The 24,752-nt window shown below is 36.1% G+C and overlaps 1 protein-coding gene and 1 long non-coding RNA gene across 3 annotated transcripts; both read right to left on the bottom strand.

Moving 5' to 3' along the window:
• Window positions 1–320: 320 nt before the first annotated feature.
• On the bottom strand, window positions 321–13,585 carry LOC129277314 (trafficking protein particle complex subunit 2-like protein). Of its 2 annotated transcripts, XR_010292665.1 has the most exons (5): window positions 13,383–13,506; window positions 5,254–5,514; window positions 4,597–4,676; window positions 1,811–3,717; window positions 321–1,723 (listed from the first exon to the last, which is right to left on the bottom strand). XR_010292665.1 is itself a non-coding variant. In XM_054913514.2 (4 exons), the coding sequence occupies exons 1-4, from the start codon at window positions 13,461–13,463 to the stop codon at window positions 3,675–3,677; spliced, it is 465 nt and encodes a 154-aa protein (XP_054769489.2). In that variant the 5' UTR covers window positions 13,464–13,585; the 3' UTR covers window positions 321–3,674. The 2 variants fall into 2 exon arrangements, 1 of the variants encoding a protein (XP_054769489.2); XM_054913514.2 differs by having other exon boundaries at window positions 321–3,717; window positions 13,383–13,585.
• Window positions 13,586–15,359: 1,774 nt separating this feature from the next.
• On the bottom strand, window positions 15,360–23,123 carry LOC135153159 (uncharacterized). Its single transcript, XR_010292666.1, has 4 exons — window positions 22,995–23,123; window positions 21,461–21,636; window positions 19,520–19,616; window positions 15,360–18,888 (listed from the first exon to the last, which is right to left on the bottom strand). It is a non-coding gene; the product is annotated as an uncharacterized LOC135153159 (long non-coding RNA).
• Between the last annotated feature and the right edge of the window lie 1,629 nt (window positions 23,124–24,752).

The raw sequence follows: 24,752 nt of genomic DNA, 5'->3' as shown, positions 1-24,752 counted from the left end.
AGGAATTAATCGTTGTTTCACTTGACAATAAGGAGAAAAATAGAATATTCCCTATTTTATATAATAAAATACAAACGAAATAGTTAGTGGATGACGTCATCAGTCTCCTCATTTGCATACCCACCAGGATGTGCATGTAACTGTTTTGTGAAATTAAGCAAAACTTTAAAATTTACATCCAATTTTGATGAAATTTTGTGTTATGCTTGTTGGATTTTTCTCTTTTCATTCAAATCAACTTTTTGTTGGGGTGGACTTGTACTTTAAATGGAAAGTTAACCAATTATAAAGCAACAAAAAGAAGAAAAATTTGGAAATGGTTATACATTTGGGACTGTAAATTCCATAATTTATTAATTCCCACTTTCTAAGGGTTTACAGTGACTAATATTTTCTTTAAAAGTGAAAACGAAATGAACTGTCTGTTGATGTAATGAATGCACTTGTAGTACAATCATTCTCAATTTTCTGGAATTCAAATGATAATCACATAACAGAGGGTTCTGCTCACGTGTGACATCAAAACAAAATCTTAAAAATCCATAATTCTATCTATCTTTGATGGATTTCCGCTAAATCTTTACCAATTTCTTCCATTTTTCATTTTTTTAATCGACTTCATGCCAAGATGAATTTTTTAAAGCTTACAACAGTATACTAATGTCAATGTGTAGGGAATAGCAATTGGCCTTGGAACTTTCTTTTCAAAAGTATCTTGATTTTCAGATTTCTTGAACAGTTTAAATTACATTTTAACTTGATGAGTGTCTACAACAGAATATGTGAAACATGGACAAAAGAGTTTCAGACACTTCATTTACTTTAAAAAAAGTAGCAATGTGACTCCAATATGTGCTTGATTTACATACGCATTTTATGTATGCATAAGGTTTTAAATACAACTAAATGATTCTTTTCATATCTCAGACACGGGTTCCAACCAAAGTACAATTCAATATTGAAATTATTTGAATAGGTAACTTTCAACTGGAAATATATGTAGAGTATGTCTTGCCATTATTCTAATATTTGTCTCGGTGGATAGTGTTATTTAAATGGTCCAAAGCACAATTGATAAAACATTAAAATTATTGAATTATTTTAATAGTATTAGTGCACTTTTCAAGTTTCAACACTTTCGAAATAGAGCATCACTCTTTCCACTATTTTCCACTGTATTTTGTCTTAAAATGAATAGTGACTTTGTCAGTTGGAATAGGTAAACAACCAAACTAAAATTGATATAAAACTAAAATGATAAAATACTTTATTCGGGCAATTCCATAAATATGTACGTCCGACCCGATGTTTGTAGGTCATTCATGAAACATTCTGTCTCTGATTTCTGGTTCTTTTGACAGTCCTTAATGCTCTCAAATGATCATGACTTGGTCAGTTTATGAGGTGAATTAAAACTTGAGAAAAATGGGGGTTCAGTTGGATGTACAAAAAGGTTGATTATTTTATTGAATTGCCCATGATGTAGAAAATATATCAGACAAGTGCCACTTTTCCCCCCATATTCCTTGTTGAGACTGGTTTGTAGCCTGGGCATATAATAAATCACTGCCTATCTTTAGCAAATACAATGCAACATGATTTATTTAGTCTAGATGTATTCAGACACATATAGCACAGTTTGGGAGAAGGACTTACAAACACTGAACTTGAAGATATCTGATATAAAGGAGAAAAATTGGTTGAGAGGTATACAATCACTCCCCTAGGAGAACAGGAAGATCTCACATAGAAATGAAAAGAACTCAGAATGGACAGTAACATAAAAAAAAATCATAACTCTTTTGTACACATAAGTTACACTAAAATCATTCAATGTATTCGTTCTGGTACCCAAGATAATTTGTTGTGAATATATACAATAATAATTAATAACATGCACCAGACAGGGCCAGTATTACCAGAGGCCCATTTCATAAAGCTGTTAAGTTAGGCATGAATTTATGATTTATCAAAATATGACAAGTCAAATGGATTCCTTGATCACATTTGTGAATGTTTTCATATATGCTGAAGTTTTAAATTAAGGACGTTCCACAGTTAAAATGAAATCCATGTCATTTTCACCAAATTTTTCACAGAGTTACTTTAGAACCCGAATATTTCAAATATGCAAGAACGACCATGAGTTCAAGTGCTTGATATTTTGCTATTGCGCTTTGAAGTTCATCCAATTGGAAGTTCTTGAGAATTGTGCATTCATTAGAATTTGATATCTTTAAACCCCACGAGATCACTACGTTGAAGTTAACCTTTATTAGGCAAGTCAAAATTCATTTAAGTTTCATCAAATTTTACAGTATAGTTCAGAATTGTACACTAATGATGGAGAATTCATTCATATTGCTATTCGTCTGCACTTTTATGGCTAGTATTACCTTCATTTCTTTCAAATGATGTGAAAGATGACAAAAACATAATCTCAAACAGTTGAAATTTCTATTACAAATCTGAGAAGTACAATAAATGCTGCACTTTATTCAAGATCCATGTCATTTTCACAAAAATTTGCAAGCTTGTAGTGGAAGGTGTACTCAAGCGGTGTAAACATAAAAAAATAGGGGTTCATGTGCTTGTTTTCACACTATCAGCACTTTTGTTGGAGCAAGTGTGCTATTTAAAACACCAAAAAACGTGCCATTTAGGCTTTGTTTCTATGTGAGGAAAAATTCCAAAGCAATCTACCATTTATTTGAACTCGAGGTCATTTCCGTCATACTTTGCAGCGCTTCAGAGTAAAGTATTCAGAAATTGTAGTGGTATTAAAAAAACATTGGTCCATGGATTATATTCCGCTAATTAGCTTTACAAATATCACATCGGATGTGCAGATAGAATGTAGATCATGTGAAAAATCAGTTGATACCTAGTTGTACCTATAGCTGATTAATCACCTGTTCATCCATTACGATGTCAATGCGCATAGCGTAAAATATGCACAGATCATGATGCGCACAAACATACACTGTAACTGTGGAATGTCCTTAAGTGATATTGCCATTGTATACTACTTGCCATAAATTTATTCAAATTGAAAGAGATTAGAAAAAGCTGTCATTAGTTTATCAAGATGGCAAGAAAATTGTTCAGTCATTCATGAGGTCCTGCAAAACTTCATAGACATGTTCATGTAATGCCTTTTCATTATATAACTAAGCATTGCACAACTTGTATCATCACATTTGAATATTACGAAACACACAAACGGGGATGGGGTCGAGGCCAGGATTTCATGAGTCATAAGGCCACTGAAGACCTTTCTTCCATAGAATTTGTACACTTGACTCGGCAAAATGTGGCCTTGAGGCAGGCTTCAACTCTATCCCTGCATACAAAGTCCACAAACCCAGCTTTTGAGTGTAGTTTGGTTCAGTCAACTTCATTCCTGTCCTGAAGTGCCATGTTGTTCGCATTTCTGTATGGGTCACTGATGTGGCTGAAGCACTCCAGTCATGGAAAGGGAAGAAGTAGAACCAGTAGATAACTTCCGAGTATAAATATGCAGGTGCTTCCAGAATATTCCTTGAGTCTTTGATGTTTCTATGGATCTCTTCTGATTTCTCAGGTAACGAGAGGATATCGTTTGCATCATCAATGTTCAAGCTCCTTGCTGGACAAGATGTAGTCACCATGGGTGTTTCTGATCAACACACACTTCAGTCCTGTTTCATCATCTGGTTGACAGTGCTGTCAAATGCCCTGATAATGAAAAAAAAATAAAGAGGAACCTCCAAAATCAACAATCGCTATACTATAGCAATGACTCAATCATCTTTTATTCTGACCAATCATACATAGTTTATGCAAAGCTGTCATGTACATGTAAGGGAATCAACTCAATTAAGGTAATATCAGAGACATTAACCCTAATAGTCCTATAGCCCTGGGGTATTTTTATTCTTGTCATCATCGGGGGGGGGGGGGGGGGGGTCTGACATGCAGTTACATAACCACATACCCGGTCGTCGCAAATTTGTTATCAGATTGTATGCAAGGCATGATAGTAAACAAAGTTAGCGAGCGGCGTGGTCAACAAATTTTGTGCGGTGGATTTATCATGAAAATGATGCCCCCCCCTGGAGTATTAGGGTAAACAAATTTCCTCCAGCATCATTTTTTTTATTGTGAGGTTATAAATGGTAACTGTAATAATGGAACATATCATTTTATTTGAGGTTAAAATTAATTGAAAGAATACTAATATAACCATTTTGAAAGATTACAAGCCTTTATTTTGGAGTAAAGGCCAAATTAGTTTCAAATCGTAGCCAATTGTACGACTGCTATGACGTCATTACGACTAACAATTAAATTAGCTTTTATTCTAAGAAGGATGATAGCATAGTCGAGATTTGAACATAGGTATTCGTACGATGATTTAGAACATTACACAGTAAGATATTCTAAGTCTCAATATTATCATCAAATTCTACTACATTTATTCTGAAATCGGGTCGCAGACCAATCGTAAGGTGTGCGGTCGCCTTTAGGCAGGGTCACCAGTCACCGTCCTATAACACCATCATTACGACTACTACCACTACTGACTAATGCTTATACTACATTTTTCTACTGTACCTTGATTTGACATTTTCTCCTGGAGTGTAAAATGGATTGCAAAGCATGTCTACGTAAGCATTGTGTAACGTCTTGAACATCTGCAGGCAGAAGATATCATGGAAATAAATTGTGTATTAAAAGGGATCGTTCAACATCAAAATTAAATACCCAATTTGTTTTAAGAATGTTGTCAAAAAAAAATAACAAAACATGTGTTTACTGAATATGACCAAAGCAAAGCATGAAAGACTAGAGTCACAATTTGGAAGGAAAAAATGGCCTGCCATGCGATTGCACTGAGATGCGATTAGCACCTTGTACCAATCAGATCTTACTGCGATTGCATTGCATGGTGGACTTCAGAATATTGACCATAGCATTTTCCTAGCAACTACTCCTTAGCATGAAAGTTTAACAAAATCTAAATTAAATAAAAGTTACATACAGGTAAACTTGCAAAAGTTTACCTTCCAAGAGTCAAATATTCACCTTAAGTAGTCAAAGCATTTTTAGGACCAGAACATTTTTTTTTATAAAGGCAAAATAAGTTATACCTCTTTTAAATCAAAACAGATTTTATGGTCTGAAAAAGATTTGTTTTAGGCAACGCGACTATACAATATCTCGAACATTACGAATACGAGATGAGATCATGATTCATATCTTCCAACTTACATTCCTGATTTCATTATCCCTCATCTGCGTGTTCGAGGATTCCACCACAATGACAAACTTGACTTTTGTGTTGGTGACATAGCCATAAACCTTGTAGTCTTCTGTGGGATAAAGAAGCCCAAGGTAGAGCTCTCTCAAGTCAGTGCTGCTCTTTCCCACTGATGATACCTTTTCTTCTATCACATCTAGACATGTATGGACAGTATAATGAAATTTCAGCTCATTCTCTGTTGGAATCGTACGTATGTAGAGTGGATAATTCTACGGAAAAGGAAAAAAAAAAGTCATAAAACTCTTAACTATTGAATAGATTCCAACTGAAGGAAAGTTGATTGCACTTGCATTACATGCACATAAAACTTCTGTAATTGACCACAAAGGTACAGAAAGACAATTGATTGGAGACCAGGGCCCCGTCTTACAAAGGGTTACGATTGATCTGATCAACCTCAACTGTATGGAAATCCATCAACGTCATAATTTTTTCTTCAGGAAATTTTTGTAATATCCTTTGTAAAGAAAGAGAAGCACACTCAATTTTCAAGAAAACAATGAATGTTTGAGTATACATCATATCTAGAAAATATTTTGAACAAATATTTTAGATGTTGATGTTGCGGGCTTTCCAAAGTTGTGGTTGGTCGGATCAATCATAACTCTTTGTAAAACAGGGCCCAGGGTCTCGTCTTACAAACAGTTACAATTGATCCGATCAACCTCAATTCTATGGAAATATATCATTGTCATAATATTTTCTACAAGAAATGTGTCCTTTATAAAGAAAGAGAAGCTTAATGAATTTTTAAGAAAACAAATAATGTATGAATATACATCATAGAAAATATTTTTTTTATACGCCCGTCCCGTATTATGGTATCAAGCTCGGTGTTTATCTGTCTGTCCGTCCTTTCATTAACTTTTCCTTGTAAACGCAAAAACTTCAGTGTAACTTAACCTGGGCTCATATAATTTGGTGTTTATGATACTGGCATGAATCCCAGGTAGCCTATTTATTTTTAGGTCAAAAGGTCAAAGCTCAAGGTCACAGCGACACATTTTCATCAAACCCTTCTGCAGTCCTTGTAAACGTGATAACTTCAGTTTAACTTAACATAGGCTCATATCATTTGGTGAGTATGATACTAGCATGGATCCCAGGAAGCCTATTGAATTTGAGGTCAAGGTCACAGTGACATGTTTTCATCTTACCATTCTGAAGTCCTTGCAAACACGATAACTTTAATTTCCTTGTTTAAACTTTATCTAGGCTCATATAATTTGGTGTGTATGATACTAGCATGGATCCCAGGAAGCCTATTGATTTTAAGGTCAAAGATCAAGGTCACATTGACATGCTTTTATCTTACCCTTCTAAAGTCCTTGCAAACCGATAACTTTAGTTTCCTGGTTTAACTTAACCTAGGCTCATATAATTTGGTGTGTATGATGCTAGCATGGATCCCAGGAAGCCTATTGATTTTGAGGTCAAAGGTCAAGGACACAGTGACATGCTTTCATCTTACCCTTCTAAATTCCTTGTAAACCCGATATCTTCAGTTTAAAGGTCAAGACCACCCCAGAAAATGTTGATTTCAATATATAGGAAAAAAATCAAACTAGCATAACACTGAAAATTTCATCAAAATTGGATGTAAAATAAGAAAGTTATGACAGTTTAAAGTTAAGCTTAATATTTTTAACAAAACAGGGATATGCACAACTCAGTGACATGCAAATGAGACAATCGATGATTTCCCTCACTAACCAGATCTATTTCTTTTGTTTTTTTGTTCGAATTATACAATATTTCATTTTTTACAGATTTGACAATAAGGACCAACTCAACTGAACCATATAGTATTAAACAATGCTAATTCCACATGTTCAGGGAGGAATTAATTGTTGTTTCACTTGACAATGAGAAAAGTAGAATATTTCATATTTGATATAATAAAATACAAAAGAAATAGTGAGTGGATAACGTCATCAGTCTCCTCATTTGCATACCGACCAGGATGTGCATGTACTGTTCTGTAAAATTAGGTCTAAGCGAAAAATGTTTAAAATGTCATATTCATAACTTTCTTATTTTACATCTGATTTTGATGTAATTTTCAGTGTTACCCTTGTTGGATTTTTTCTCTTTTTATTCAAATCAACTTTTTGTTGGGGTGGACTTGTCCTTTAAAGGTCAAGTCCACCCCAGAAAAATGTTGATTTGAATAAATAGAGAAAAATCAAACTAGCATAACGCTGAACATTTCATCAAAATCGGATGTAAAATAGAAAGTTATGGAATTCTAAAGTTTCAATTATTTTTCACAAATCAGTGATGTGCACAACTCAGTGACATGCAAATGAGCCAGTCGATGATGTCCATGACTCACTATTTCTTTTGTTTTTTAATGTTTGAATAATACAATTTTTTATCTTTTACAGATTTGACAATAAGGACCAACTTGACTGAACCATATAGTATTAAACAATTCTAGCTACACATGTTCAGGAAGGACAATGAGGAGAAAATAAAAATATTTCATATAATAAAATACAAAAGAAATAGTGAGTGGATGACATCATCAGTCTCCAGGGTGACCAGATTTCACAAAATGAAATACGGGACAATCGACAAAATAAGATCAACAAAGAAGGCTACACAGTGTTAGACTTGTGAAAAAAATATAAAGAATTGATAGGGTGAACGAAAGAATGAAGGAGAGAAAGAAAAGACGAAAGAAAAGAGATGAATTGAGAAGAAATAAAGAAAAAAATGAAGGGGGAAAATGAAGGAAAAAAAAGAAAAAAGAATAAAAGAAAGTTAGAATAAAAGAAGGATGAAAGAAAGAATAAAAGAGAGAAAAAAGGTTTCCTTCATTCTTTGAATTGAATATAGAAAGAAAGGAAAAGAAAGGAAGGGAAGATAAACAAATGTGTGAATTCAAAGACAAAATAAAGGAGAGAAAAAAAGTAAGAAAAAAGGAGGAAAGAAAAAATGAAGGAAAGTCATGTTTCCTTCATTCTTTGAGAAAGTAAGAACCAAAGAAAGAAGAAAACAGGAAGGGAGGAAGGAGGGAAGGAAGGGAGGGAAAGAAAGAGAGAATAAGGGAAAAGAATAAACGAAAAATAAAATAAAGAATGAAAGAAAGAAGGAAAGAGAGGGAGGAAAGAATGAAGGGAGGAGAGAATTATAAAATAATGGAAGGAGAGAAAGAACGAAAAGAAAGAGGAGAGGAAGGGCGAAGGAAGCAAAGAAAAGTTTAAGGAAAAAAAATGAAGGAAATAAAAAAAGGAAATTAAATAGAGAAGGCAGGTAAGAGAAAGAAGGAAAGAAAGAAATATGAACACAGAGAAAGGATCAGGAAAGAAAGATAGGAAATAAAAATAGATGGAACAAAAAAGGGCAAGCAGGTAAGATAGAAGGATAGAAATAAATAGAGAAAACATATTGCATCTTACCTTCTACGGCGCGTTCTCGAACAATTGACCTAGCAAAATGGCGGCGGTCACGTGACTTATCGAGTTCGCCGGCGATGTTTTGCTTGGGTGTACACGACTTCCACGTATTTATAGTTCAGTGGTTGAAGCGGGACATTTTAGCACTTTTTAATCTAGCACCGCTCATGATTTTGCCGCCCTCTATACGCGTCACGTAACTAGGTTGCATTAACAAAGGATCAAAGATGGCGATGTCAACAAGTGTAAGTAAACTCTCTTCTACTTTTATTACTTCATATAATTTATTCGTCATTTTGTAACCATAACTATCCATTTTTTTGCCAAACGTTGCCAACCAATATTTTCACCCAGGCCATGTAGTATGTACAGCAGTCGTGACCTCAGATTCTAAACATAACTAGCAGTTTGGCGCAATTTTAATTTTATAGTTGCCTTTTCCCTCGGTACGTAGTCGTAGGAGCCTATACCTCACAATGCCAGGCGTTAGGGTAGTGACCATACGTACAGTAGTCAGTACTAATAGTCATGATAGTATGGCAGTGTATCCTATTGCCGGACACCTTTATTTCAGTGCTTTAAAAATGACAACTAGAGGAAATACAATCAAGAAAAATTCACACTTGCTATTCCAAATATTATGAAAATTATGAATATGATAAAATTATTTTATATTTACCAACCATTTTCTTTGCATCGCACTTGCCGCATACCCCTCCACGAAAAACAATTATTTTCGTGCGCGACAATTTATATCATGATTCCGGACGCGCGCCGGACGGGTAAAGATATCCTTGATTATAATGATCAGATGTAAGAACAAATTGTGTGATTTTTTTCTGCTTATATCATGAGTAAATTCTAAGTTTTTATTTGCTTTTGTATATCGAATCTGAGCAGATGTTGGTAATAAATTCGTGTTTGATAACTTATTTTATTTTTTCTTGTTAGCTGCATGTTCCATGGCACTTTCCAATAATAATATGCTCGCGTTCGTATCGTGACGCTCTTCAAGTTCTATCGATGCGCTACCGATCGACGGCTCTACTCACGGTAAACCTCGCGCACGGGTACCTTGAGAACTAGCCGTCGACGATCACCCACAATACACCACACCTCATCATTCGATCGAAGGAGTGGACGAGATTGAGACTGAAATTCGGAAAATCAGGCCCATATTTCCGTTAGAAAGTAAATTATATCAATCGTCAATGCAAAACTATATGTTATATGATATTTTAAGCATTTTCTGTCATATAAGAGATAAATAAGGTTAAAGTTGGATTTTTTTGCCTTGTTTTTGCAATCTTGTTCTATGTATTGCTCTGTGAAATTGAATTGCGAAAGTCTTACGGTACGAAATTGTTTTCGAACGCAGTAATATGCGCGTCCGGAATCATAATAGTGTCCGGTAATACAATACGTGACTATATATTACTTTCACTCCCCAGACGCCTCCAGGCTAGGCACGTACGTGCAGTCGCCGCTGGCTAACGTCAGCTTAATGGACGACGCCATATTGCCAGATTTGGCCCGCGCCCTCTCCGGCTAACGCTCGGCTAAAGCTCGAACGCCATTCACCCATACACTAATTCCCCTTGATTACCGTTGTTAAAAACCTCTGTCAAATCTTTTCCAGCATTTTTATGAATTAGCGATTGATGTTTTTCCGTTTATCAGATATCCTTCATTATACACATATTTTTTTCATATTTATAACATTTTTATTTTAATCACAATTTTAGTCCAAACGCGGGTCAGTTTTTGTTAACCCACATTGTTTGTGCATGCCCACGTATAGCCTTACGCGTATTGAAAGGAATGATGTTGGGTCGAAAAACAGAATTGTTATTGTTTGTTCCTTGTTTGTTGGGGATGAAACTATGATGGCGACCAGTCACGTTTGACTGTACCGCCAAATAGTTAAGATTAATTAATTAAGGTCAAGGTGAGATAAGAGAAATGAGCAAGGGGCATTGTGGTGGGGGAGGGGGAGAGGGAGAGAGAGGGGGGGGGGTTACGAGGGCCGAGTGGGGATACAGTTTCATCATGCAGTACAGGGCGTCGATGAACACTTTTATTTTTTCTCCAAAATATGGAAAGTGACAGAATAATCAGAAAAAGGTTGATTGGTTCTGATTTTGAAAAAAAACCAGAATTTATCAAGATTGCTGTTATTCTTCATGGTTGTATAATTTAATTTAGTTTCTCTGATAAGTATAATTCTTTCAAACAACTCAAATTTTTATTAATCGTATTTCATTTATTTCACTCTTTTCTTTCGCCTCGTTTTTTTTTTCTTCCAAAAAACCAGGGAGCTGAAAAATATGAGAGCTAGAACCTAAAGATATGGGGTAGCTATGACGTTGGAGGGGGCGCAGCCTCATGCACTTGCAGATCCAAATCAATTTTCACAGGGGACACTTAGAGTAGCCCCTATTTCTTTAATATTATTTTTACAAGCAAAAAGAAGTCAATGAAGACATCAGGCCACCGACAGCTGCCTCGTCAAAGGGGGGGGGGCGGTCGATTATTTTGAGTATTTTTTTTTCATTTTGTCCTCAATAAGGGGGGGGGGTTCAATTAATTCTATATACACTTCTATTGTCTTTATATATGGGTGGGGGGGGGGGTCTGCTACTGAGCATGTTTTTAAAAGGGCTTAATAAGGGGCTTAATACAACAGAAATTGTACGATTTAATACAATAAAATGTATCATCGAGGTTAATACTAAATTAATACATAATTAATAATTGTTTTAATTGAAAATGAAAATAATAAAGGCACCCATAGATCTTAACATCTCATAAATACAGGCCTAAACCTGTATTGGAAGTTGAACAGGCATAAAGTATAAATGTTTAGCTATATAGCTGATGCTTTGATCCCGCAACCAAATAATGTTATCATAAACTAGTAGATGTTATATCAGTCATGTCAGTGGCGTAACAAGTGAAAATAATTGAGGGTACTACGATATGGCGTATCAGGCAAAATTTATAAAATATATAGTTGCAAGCAAGCGACATATAAGCATAATTTTGACTTTTGGTTACAAAAATCCAATTGAACAATTTCGCAAGATTCTCTTACCTTTTCCTTTTTTTTCTTGTTCGTGAATTGGGGGCATGCAAGACCCCACCCCCCCCCCCCATACAGCACCACTCTTCGTTGTCACTGTCTAAAATTTGATTTAAACTTTGAGAATTTGAATTTCTTATCTAAGTAATCCAAAGGGATAAGACAAAAATATTTGCAGATTACTTATTTCAAAGTATTTTTATACCTAACTCCCCAACTCTGCTCTAGCTGCACTGCACGTTGCCTAACGGCTTTCCACCAAAGGGCCAGGCCGACTCGCCCCGTGAGCAAGTGACCGCGTTCGCGTAAGTTCACCCGAAGCCATGACTAAATTCTGACCATAAACATCACCTAACTAATCACTCTCTGACAATATTTCAAAGTATCTTTTATTACAGTCGATCCTTTGGGCCATTAAATGATAATATTTCCAATGTTATCATGACAAACAATTTTAATGAGATAGTGGCATTGTAGAAAAAACAAATTTATAAGCACGAAATGGCACCAGATAAATCATCAAACATACAGCGCAGCGTTCGGGACTGGTGAGTGGTACGGCTCTCTTGGAGTTTTCGCCCCGACGAATTCGGTGAAAACGCTACCATTGCGCCGTGCGAATGTTCAATCTGCGGCTCTCAATCAGAGACTTGAATGTCTCTTTTTGCATTATCGAAAATGTATCATAGACTTTGTTTGATTTGTTTACAAGTAAGTTGCATATCCGTCGTGATAATTAGGAAAATCCATGATGTCTTCTTCTAATTCTGTAAAAATTACCTCTTCAAAGTGCCTGTGTCAGAAAATTGCCGGAAATCGTAAAAACTTGCCTAAAATGTCTCTTTTTGAAAGTTCATCCATGGTCTGGAAAAAAATGTTATAATTTATGTAGACGTATACCGTAAACAAATACATCCTCGATCACTGAAATGAAGTGTTTGCTAAGCTTTTATATCTCAGACCGCGTTACCATGGCAACTTGGGAAAACCTTTATTTTTTACTAATAAAATTCTGGTTTTAAGGGTCATTTTAGAGACATAAAACTAACCATATTTTGAAGTATTGGGTTTAAATTTCACATAAAACTGAATTATCTATGTTTATACTTTCGTATATGAATATTCATATTTCTTGTAGAATCTTAGTTTTTGATTGGTCAATGTTTCAGTCATGGATAATAACTGAGCGTTAAAAAATCTGAAAATGCGCATTTTATCGGCAACCAACAAGCAAGATGGCGGAACACATTAAGTTGGCGCTATGCACGTACGTGTAGGGGGGGGGGGGGGGTCGGGGCGCCCTACCAACCAACAATCGTACAGTTACCTGTAGACCGAGTATCGGTAGTTGGTGATTTCACCCATGTGCAATTCGAATTGATATCATCAAGGAATCGTGATACCAGCTATTCAATTGCGTGCATTGGAAATTGCACACGCTGGAATTCGGGAGGTGGGTATCGCCCTTGCTATGTCTCGATCGTCAACGTTCATTCTAACGTTAGACCTTGACTTTTTATACCGTAAATACACATTTATAGTATTTACTCTATCAAAACTGCGCATATTCAACTAATTAACGGCATCGACTAACCTCTTTAGCTATGACAGCAACACAGACAGCCATTTTCGAGTTTCTCCGCGGAACTGGGCTAATTCCTCTTGATCTTTGCATGAAAGGATAAACGGTACGGTACTTATCACTCACACAACATGCGAGGTTAGTGTATACCAACGAACGTAGAGGGCAGCAACACACGACAGTGTTGCTTTTAGGAAGGTCCACTCCGCTCAGATTTTGTGACCACTTAAGCCCCGCCCATCACTCAGCGCACTTTTTTGGTAGATTGTAGAGTTGATTTTTTTTCGTTTGTTCAATTTTACTATTTTTTATGGATACTGAAAACTCCAAGAAATAATGTAAATATTCTTTAATAACTGTTCATTTATTTTTTGAAAAAAGTAAGACAAAACGTAATCATGATTCTTGTAGTTTGCACATCAATAAACATACATAGTCTGATGACATTGAATTACCTCTTTTCTGCTTAATTTCGCTGCCCCTACAAAGCTACACCAGCCAACACGAGAGCCAATACCTTGATCTTCTGGCATAGCCGCGCCGAAACTTCCGGGACACATCGGTGCGCGTACTGCGCAAATGCAATACTGGCCGCACTAGCTGGACTGGCAGGATATCTAGACGCTACTCGACTTAGCCAGATATGGACTTGAACGATATGGACTTAATCTGTCATTGATGTGGCACTAACTGCCAGTTGCAACGATAAATGATCAAGGTTAGGATCCGAATTTTCCCCTACAGTGTAGATCGGAGTCTGAAAGTATAAAAGAATTAATCGATATCCACGAATCCGACCCAACTTTTTTGCAAGACATCAGGCAGAGCTCGAATACGGCCACCAGTCAAGCTCAAGCCCAGGTAAGTCCTAGTCTAAAGTTAGACCTAATTAACAGACCAAAATTATCTGGTCCAGTATCGAGCCATATATGTTTTGACGGGCCTTGACTTGTGAACTATCAAGAGACGAAGGTATATGTCACAGCTACTTTTTTCATTCCATAATTTCATCCTAATTTGTGCAATTAGCATGCACAAATACCAGCCAACCGTATCCTACCTCCGCATCGACCGTACCGGCCGGCCGGGGCGCTGGCGCGGTCAGCCATCCCTTACAAAAATGTCCTGTGGTAATACCATATAATTACCATAGGACTTTACCACACGATTACCACATATATTGTTGTGTGGTAATGCTATGTCTTAATGTCCTGTGGTATTGTGTGGTAATGTGTGGTAATGTCGTGTGGTATTGTCCTGTGGTAAATTGGAACATTTACCACACAACATTACCACAGGAATACCACATGAATGGATTAATATACGGTAACATTTACCACACAAGGGATTAATTTATGGTAACAATTTTTACCACATACCGGTTACCACACACCAGTCACCACATGCATTACCACACACCATTTACCACATAGATTACCACACGACAGTTACCACACATCATTTACCACACGAATTACCTCACATTTTACCACACAAATTACGTCACATTTTACCACACACCGGTTACCACATGCATTACTACACACGTTACCACATACACTACCACACACCAGTTACGTAACTGGTGTGTGGTAATGCATGCGGTAACTGGTGTGTGGTAAAATATGAGGTAATTTGTGTGGTAAATCGTGTGTGGTAAACACTCACCAGTTACCACATGCATTACAATTACCACACACGTTACCACACATATTGTACATACTACACATAATACCATGCATCAGAGTCATTACCCAAAATGTGTGTGGTAACTAGTGTTATGGTATGTGTGATAACTGATGCATGATAATGTATATAGCAACTGGTGTGTTGCAATGTGTGTGGTAACTGGTTAGATACATGTACATCACAGATCATGGGTATGATTTTGGTAGCAGTAGAATGTGTTCATGACCCTATGGACTTTTATAAGATTAAGAAAATACAACACCTTCAATGAACAAACAACAAATGATTTTACAAGTGATATAGAAAGTACTGGTATTTAGCTCATAGAGTCATCAATTTACAATACTGGTTTACATTTGCTACATGTATTGACAAAAAATGTATAACAGCTACTTTACTGTACAAACAGTGTAACATACAGTAACTATAAAAAAATTACAGTGCATATAAATACTTTTAAAAGAAACCAAATTAACGACCATTGTAGTTTTTTTGCAGGTCACACATACAGAATGAACTGATTACTCTTTGTTTTTATGCTTAAAGACAAAAATGATTAAACTCTTAATCGTTTTTAAGAAAATGAACAAAACATAAGGATGTGTCTACAATAGGTAATATCATATAAGTAGCTGCGGCAAAGTGCACTGTACTCAAAATTGCGTATAACAAAATGCATAATTATCCCAAGTTTACTTCAAGGCCGAAGGGCAAGTAGAAATAGACGAGAGACCAAAAATGAAAACTAGGACAATACCCTGGCATGTAATATCTGAATTAAAGGAAAATAACAACCAAAACATAATACCACATGATCCCATTGATAAATACAGGACAATCAAAATGAATCCACTCATACCCTAATCCAATTACGGAGTACCACCTTTTCAAAGTTGGCCTCTTACAGAATGGTTCGAAGTTTCTGGATGGAGGTCGCCATTTTCGCGGAGTTAGTTAGAAAATTATTACATCGATGAACTACATCTCTGAACGTTTAGGCATTATATATTCTATTTTATCAATAACAAATCAAATGTACAGATAAAACTCGTAAAAATATTAGTTAAAATTTGTTAAATATATGGTAGGTTCAAAATACAATTTGATGAGTTTTAATGATAAGATTTACACCCCAATTTCCGCTGCCAATCTGTAAATCGTAGATTAGGGTGTAAATTTTATCATTAAAATCAATTTGAACCTATCATATAATATTAAACAAATTTTAATTAATATTTTATGAGTTTAATCTGTACATTTGATTTATTATCGATGAAATAGAATATATAATGCCCATACGTTTAGAGATGTAGTGCGTCGCTGACGGAATAATCTCCATCCATAGACTTCGAACCAGAAGATGCCAACTTTGAAAAGGTGGTACTCCATACAGGGAAATCGGATTGGGGGTATACAATGTATGAGTGGATTCATTTTCATTGTCCTGTATTTATCAATGGTATCATGTGGTATTATATTTTGGGTTTTATTTTCCTTTAAGATATTGTACTGGTTTATATCATGGCATTACAAAGTTCATCTGTAGTGCACACTGTGTCAAGTGCACAAACCTATTCAGGGTTCCCACAGAAATTTGAAAACAGAATTCCATGACCTCTCCATGACTAAATTGCTGCTTTCCATGACTTAATTCCTTTCTGGCACAGTTTACAAAGTCAGACATGTTATGATCATGAACACCAATTATAATAGTAGAGTACAATCACAGAGTATGAGAGTTGTGAGACATAAAAAACTAGAAAGCTGTCATAGCCAAGAGGTAAATGCAATTCTATGACTTTTCACATATCCCTGACTTTCCATGACCAATTTTTTCCAGGATTTTCCATGACTGTGGGAACCCTGTAATAATACTGCATTGACAGCTATCATTTTTAAAGTTAATTTCAATTTCCTTCAAACATTTTATTCATCTCTTTTTGGTTGGTCCTTGAATATATATACAATACAATGTTTTGGCAGGTCGTCTATAAAAGCATGTACATCGTTAAAAAAGGCTTTTGGCAGGAACTTTTGGCAAGTAGTCAACAGTATCAATGCATGTAAATTTGGGTGAAAGAATCATACATGTACATTAATTCTTAAGAAAAGTTTGTGGTTGTATTTCACTATCACTTAGAGGTATTAAAAAGACAGCAGTTGCAGCAAACAATTATTTCATGAGAAATTGTCAAAATATTGTACATAATCTCTAGATCTGGTACATTAATGTAAACTTGTATCTTTGTAAAATCACTAATTTTGAACTTAAAATCAATCATTCTGATGATCACTAACACAGAAAAGCATATGTGGGACAGGACAGTGTATTATGATTGATTTGAAAAATACCTGACATTTGATAGAATTACATGCCTATTTTGCTCATTTCTCAGCAATTACACATTTTCTTCCTGAGCTATAATTATGGCACATATCTTTTATATTTTGCTGGTAATTCTATTGGATTCTGTTCAAACTCATTTTAAGATTGTTACTACAACTGGTAATTTATTTTTAAAGTTGTACTTGTATATGATACGGGCTCAACATAATCTAAAATAAAGTAATTTTTACCATGCAAATTAGTGAAAATTTTTATCAAAATCAGAAGAAAAAAAAATAATAATTACAAAAATATTGGTCATCAACACATGCAAGTAGATACATGTAAGTTTATGATATCATGCCCACATTTTTATTGTTCTCATGTTACCAGATAAAATAATAATTTACTTCATGTGTGTAATAAGTATGTCTTCCAATCCCATGTAGCAAAAGAACTTCCAGCAATAATCAATACAGGCAAGTCACATCAATACAGTTTACAATCCGATTTGTTTCATTCTTGGTAAACAAAATTAAATGCACAATTTTATATACAAAATAATAAGTTGGGGATACGTGTACATGTACAATGTACATCAGTATGACATCATCAGCTTGCTACTTGCATATGCTTAGAGCTCTTTCACCAAAATATTGCAGAGGTTAGAATGCCATACATTACTTTATTATCCCTTGTCTAATTTGGATGAATTTTTCAGTTTTGTTAAAAAGTAATAAAAGGCAATATCCATGGTGACCCTTATGCTTGACCTCAATGCGTGTTCGCTTTTACACAACACATTATTTTGCGAGATACAAAGCGCTTTGAGATGCCATCCTAGTCAGCACATGAGATTTAAAAAAATTCAAATTACCAGGCAGTGACAGTATTGTTGTAAGTACAGAGCAAAGATCAGGAATATGGCAGGTCTTCTCAAATTGTATTTGGATTGATCCAAGGTTGTTGACAACTGGAGGAGAGGAAGGAGCTAATTCCATGGCCTTGGAGCAGTAGTGGAGAAAGTTGCATCACCAGTAGCTAATTTGTAGGTGCGTAATGATATCAAAAATAAAAAGGCAAGTGCGCCTAGAATGGAAATGATGCACAAGGGATTCCTTATAATACATGTAATCTGGATCTCTGTCATTGACTTTGAAAATCAGGAGACGGACACTGATGTTCATGTATATCCTTTCCTTGACTTGCAGCCAGCAAAGTTGGCGTATGGCAAATGGCACAATAGATGCAGCATTCTGTACTATCTGCAGTCAGTCCAGATCGCCCTAATTCAAGTACGAAGAGCATTACAATAGTCCAGTTTAGATTGCGCTAAACCATGGACTGCTTTGTGGCAAGTAGAAAAATAAAAGTCACTTCCCATTGGCCTTTATTCTTCCAATCTGTTTGATGTTATACTGGTAGGGAGCAGGTTCCAATAGCACTATGAAACCAGATGAATGGGTGCAGATTCAGGGCACCTTCCATTTCAACTTAAGGCATCTGCAAAAATAACAGAAGAAGATAAACATAAAAGCCTGTTCTGCATTAACTATTTAATATTCATTAAAAACTACATGGTTTCAATATCAATTTCCAAACTTTTTAAAAAATGATTAAAACACAATGTGGGGTTTGTTACATATTTATACTTCAAATATTAACATGTAAAGTCAAGTCGGGGGAGGGGGGCTTGATGCCCTCAATATCTGCTGCACCTCCAAACCATCTCTGTGTAGGGAAGGACATTTTAAAATAATTTTTTTTTAAATATTTATTTTAATTAAACATGATTTTAATTCATGCTTTTTTAAAATGTGTTTTAAATGGTTATGGGATAATTCCATCAGTTTGAATAAGAAATGACAAGTTGCCAATTTCACATAACGAAGATCAATTCTGATGTGATAATAAATGCATGTTAGGTGTTGATGTTTCACTTATGCCTATCTATTACGTTTGAATTAACAGCATGAACCTTGTAAGAGCATTAATTATTAGACAAGCTTTGTATCAGAGTGGTTACAAAATCAAAATTATTTAACTGCATCTCATGTTCATGCACATGTAAATAATCAAAATAACACAATAATTATAAAAAAATACCTTCCAAAAAGGATAAATTTGTACTCACCATTATATCTGCATGAATATTGTTCTTTTAGTCCACCTATAATGATACAGCTGATGAGAGTTTGAATGATGGTATCAAGATGGTGCTTCTACCAGGGCTGCAAAAGAGAGAAAAAATAATAAAATGTTAACCTCAATCATGCCAAGAAATTGCAAAATCTACAAGTACATGTCCCAGCCATGGCACATGCACAGTAGGTAAGACGTAAAATATATGGTGAAGTAAGCCTAAGGGTCCTACAAGTAATTCTTTGCATGTGCCACTCATTGATGTGCATGCAATTTCAATGTTCACTTTTTACATGGAACTGTGACAGCAGTGTCAGTGTGAGGAACATATTAATGCAAAGAGTATCCAGCAACTGTCTGCAGCTTCCTTTATGTCACTTCAATCTTTTAAAGTGCATAGCTTTCGTAATGGGCAGGAACCCTTTCAAATATGGCTGGCAAAATGAGGCATTTAGAAAACTCTGTAGGATTTTTCAGGTAAGTTATGGTCTAACTTTCAGATCTGAGAATTCTATATCTAATCATCATCTTGATTTTTAATTTCCACAAATTAAAGACAATCTGTATAAAAGCTTTAAATATACAATAGTAATAGGCCCTAAATGTGGTTAAGTTTAGGCCTTACATTATTTTTATTTTATTTTATTTTACTAGATCCCGGGGGGGGGGGGGGGGGGGGCCACTTACACTGACGAGTGGATACCATGCGCGACCAAAAAAACACGTAAAAAGGATGTCTTTTTCACGATAGGGCACGTTACGTACGTAACGTGATAAGGGTGTCAAAAACACAAAAATAATGAAAAAAGGGTATCTATTTCGCTAAGACAATTACGTGTTTAGGGTCGAATTTGCGGGGATGATAAAACAAAATTAAAATGTTTTATAAAGGATGTCCTTTTTGCCCCAACACTTCGTGTTAAGTGTCCAATTTGCAAGAGGTGTAGAAGGTGGGGTCGTACTAAACCAAATAAGGTAAACAGATCGAAGGACACGTAACAATAAAACATTCCTGTACTTGTTTAGGGGTTCATTTCAGGGAATATTTGCCAAGAGTATCGTTTTGTTTCCAATACTTGTTAAGGGGTGCATTTTCAGAATATTGAAATTACGTGTTTAGGGTGCTTTTCGAGACCCCATGGTCGCGCATGGTATCCACTTGTGAATGGAAGTGGCCCCCCGGGACTAGATCGGTAGGCCTATGAATATATTATTATTCTTATACTTTATCTTTAGCAGTTTTAGAACACATTAAATTGAAAAGATATTTGACAAAAAAATCTAACAAATTTTGAGGTAAAATTAGTTTTCTGGAATCGCCAGATCAACCGTTGTGAAACTCTATTAGCGCCAAATTACACTCTAAACTTGTCATTAGAACGTCCAAACCGATACACGTCAGCCTGGAATCTAGTACTAGCACAATCAGCTATGCATTTGCACCAATTCCCTCTGTATTTTCTTGCATATGGACGTCTCTCGACTTAAAGGTCATGTCATTGTGTTATATAGCTTGGGAATTGCAAGCAAGTGATCCTTCGAAATGTTTACCTGCTTAAAATTAACATTTCTTAAGCCTTAATTTTGTATATTTAGATTACAAAGGCTTACAAATTGGAAAAATTAAATGTTTGCCCAAAAATTATTGTGGGAAAGGTGGATTTTTTTAAGGGAAATCCATCTTTGTGTACCAAGTTCTACAGGCAACAGAGACTTGTCTAGGCTCCGTGAATGAAAATACCCCTTGTACAATGTAAAAATGATAAAAATATCATCACAGAGTCCTCTAAGTACAGTTAGGACCATTGACAGATAAGGTGCCCCAAGATTGCGCACATCCGAATCTGCGCGATTCTGATAATGGAAGATACATGTACGCAGCGACTCCAAACAAAAAATAAACTTTACACCTGAAAGAGCCTACTGTACTTACCTACTGCCCGATGCCTCCTGACATGTAGAGCAACAACAAAGGACCTCCACTCCTGGCAGCCAGTGGTTTTGGGCCGTCTTCTAGAAACTCCCCCGGGCTAGGTCATATTCACCGACTTCATCTCCTCCTCAAATGTGATGCCAGGACAGGTAGTTTTGGGTCTCCCTCTCTTTCTCCTGAAATGTCATAAACAGATCTATTCATCAAAAATCTGACTTAAAATGGTGGAAAAATAATGAATTTAGGGCATTGGCAAGAGTTCCATATGCACCCCCACTAAAATTGAAAATAAAAACATGAAGAAGGTTCAGAATAATATATCTAGCACAATATAGGACATATATGATGGGGGAGTGGATAGTACTAGGAGTGGAAATACATACTAAAATATGGCTTTATTCCGTCAAATTTTGAGCATGTATGGATGTATCTAGTGTGTGTAATTGTCCATAGACATCGGATTATTTACTAGAGGGTCTGTGAGTCAAGTCTAGGTGAACTATTGGCCGATAATCGTTAAAATACCCCTTCCGGCATCAGCACTTCTCGCTAGCATAGCAGGAGGTCTTGACTGCAAATAAAACGAGGTGATCTCAAGTCCCAACTAAAGGGTAAAAAAATTATAGAAAAATCTGAAGTGAACGAACTGGAATGGAATTAAGTCTCAACAATCTTATTTTTTATCATGTTGGTGGGGGGTACCGTACATTGGAATTGCATATGGAGCTCTTTCCAGGGCATTTCATGTGACGTCCTCAAAATGCAGCCTCTGTGACTGTGCTTTCTTATCGAAATCTTCGCGTCATGTGTAATAGGTCTGTGTAAAGTAAATAGGTGCGCAGACATCGGCCACTATTAGTATTACCCAGTTGTTGTGTGTCTGGACAGGTTGTGTGTCCGGACGATCAATTTTAGAAAGTCATTTGGAAAAAAATTACAAGCAAAGTTCCATCAATTTTTACTAGGCCTAGGGCCTAGTAGTACAAAATATTAGGAAATATTATAAAGAACAAAATAGAAGATGATAACAAGTATTGAATTCATATTTTTAGTGTAATAAAAAGAAGGCTTCAAAAAGATAAACTGTCCGGACACCCGACCCCTAGGCCCTACCAGTACCACTAACTTAATAATTTTGTTCAATCAAAATGTTAGTAAATGACCATGACTGGCCGAGATATTTTCCCAAGAAAATCAATTATTTCTCTTAATTTTTTATGAGACTTTTTGCACACTTGCTCATAAGAATACAAGGAACATCATCAATTGAAAGATTTTGTAAAGTAACAGGAAATTCACGTTAAATCTAAACTCAAATCGTTTAGGTACGTGCTGTGTGCAGACTTGAGACCACCAGCCAGTGGTCCACATCACAGCAGCGGGCAGGCGCTCGGGGCCGGGCGAGCGCCCGGTTAGACAGGATGGGATTGCCAGTGTCATGTCATTTTCATTGACGAAATCTTTAGCTAGTTGCAAGCCGGGGCATTTAACAAACTACGAAAAGAAAATCATAAAAAATGGTTATCTAACTTACTGTTTAGCCTACTGCAAATGTCTTCGAAGTCGTTGTCCATATCTAACCCGTATTCTTTAAGTAGTTGAATTATTAACGACCTTCTTCGTCACACTTCTCGATCGAGCTCAATAAACTGCAACGCAACGCAAACGGATTTCTTTTCAAACGTTGGCGGTAAGTGCGCATGCGCAAGCCTGTCGCCGTCCACCCCCCCCCCGGCGAATCAATTTTTAATTTTGATAGGGGGTGAGCTGAGGGGGGTCTAAGTTATGGGTGTGATAACTTTTTTTGTGTGGTATTTCCGATTTTCAACAGAAGGGCAATAACACACAAATACCACATATTTGAATTGATGCACAATGGGCTAATGTGGTAACATGCTTTCATGTTGTAATTTTGATTACCACAGCAGTATAATTAACAATATTTAATACCACACAAATACCACATATTTGAATTGACATTACCACACAATGGGCTAATGTGGTAACATGCTTTCATGTGATGGTAATTTTGATTTACCACAGCAGTATCAGTGGCGTAACAGGCGGGGGGCAAGCTGCCCCCCTGGCGGATTTCACCGGGAAAATAAAAAAAAACGGGAAAAAGAAAAAAAGGAGGGAGAAGGAAAGCTATGAAAGGGGAGGAAAGGGAAAAGGGAAAGGAGGAAAAGGAAAGGGAAAAGTGAAAAGAAAAAGATTCTTTTTACTGGAAAAGAAAAAAAAGCGGGAAAAGGAAAGAAAGAAGAACATTTGAGAAAGAAAAATAATTCCAAAATAGGCCCATGTAATGCAATAGCATGATGGGAAATAAATCAAAAGATGACGAAATGGCAAACAATAGCGGGAAAAGAAGGTAGAATGGAATAAGTCAAAAGCTGAATTAGAAAACAAAGAAAAGGGACAAGAAAAAAAAAAGGATTGAAAATAAAGAGCGGGAAGAAAAATGGAGTGCATACAACATTGTGCTATTAAGCTTGCTAAATTTTATGCAAATAAGCTAAAGGGGCTTTGCCCCGGACCCCACGCAGTAGGGGCTCTTCATCTATAACCATCACCGCCCCCGTTTAATCACGTTCAATCACTAGCGCACAGGCGCGGGGGGTCTTGGTTCCACACCCAAGAGGAAATAGAAGAAATTATATGCCGGCCCTCTCAAATATATTTGGTTCATTACGTAACTGGGTTGAATAAATGTGTTGTGTAAAAGCTATATATTCTGTAGGCCTATATACCCGCGATTTGATTGAAATAGCGGCAATCTGCGAGGTTTAAATGGCTTTGATATCAAAGAAGTTCCGGGGGCTCCGCCCCGAACCCCAAACACACAGCCCTGCCGTATATGAGAATGGAAGGACTGGGCCATGGGCCCCTAAAAGTTCTACAAACAAGAACAAAAAAAAGGAGGAAAGAAAAGCAAAGGAAAAGTGTAGGATATCATTTTATTTAGTGAATATAATTTCAAAAATATCTCAAAATTAGATTCTCATGAAAAGATGATTTTTTTTCTCGCTCGCTTTGCTCGCTCGGGGCTTATATTAAGCAACTTTCTAGCACATGCGTCATACTACGCCCCTCATTTTTTTACTCTTCATGCTACTGCCACAAAGAATCCTGTTCACAGTGTGGCGTACAGACCACAAAAAAGGAATGGAAAGAGAAAAAAATGAAATATATTATTTTCTGGATATCATGTCAAAATCTATCACAAAATTTGATTTTTGTATCAAAAAGGTCAAAAATTTTTCTCGCTCGCAACTTTTTTTTCCAAGATAAA

This window comes from Lytechinus pictus, chromosome 2 (assembly GCF_037042905.1).
Source record: "Lytechinus pictus isolate F3 Inbred chromosome 2, Lp3.0, whole genome shotgun sequence".
Lineage (NCBI taxonomy): Eukaryota > Metazoa > Echinodermata > Echinoidea > Temnopleuroida > Toxopneustidae > Lytechinus > Lytechinus pictus.
The sequence above is the reverse complement of the archived record's forward strand: the minus strand, read 5'-3'. Positions and strand labels throughout refer to the sequence as shown.

Coding starts and splice junctions, on each gene's coding strand:
- LOC129277314 (XM_054913514.2), bottom strand. CDS start 13,463: ATGCAAAGATCAAGAGGAATTAGCCCAGTTCCGCGGAGAAACTCGAAA. Junction 4,677..5,253: donor GGGATAATGAAATCAGGAAT/GTAAGTTGGAAG, acceptor TTCTGCCTGCAG/ATGTTCAAGACGTTACACAA. Junction 3,718..4,596: donor GGAGAAAATGTCAAATCAAG/GTACAGTAGAAA, acceptor TTTCATTATCAG/GGCATTTGACAGCACTGTCA.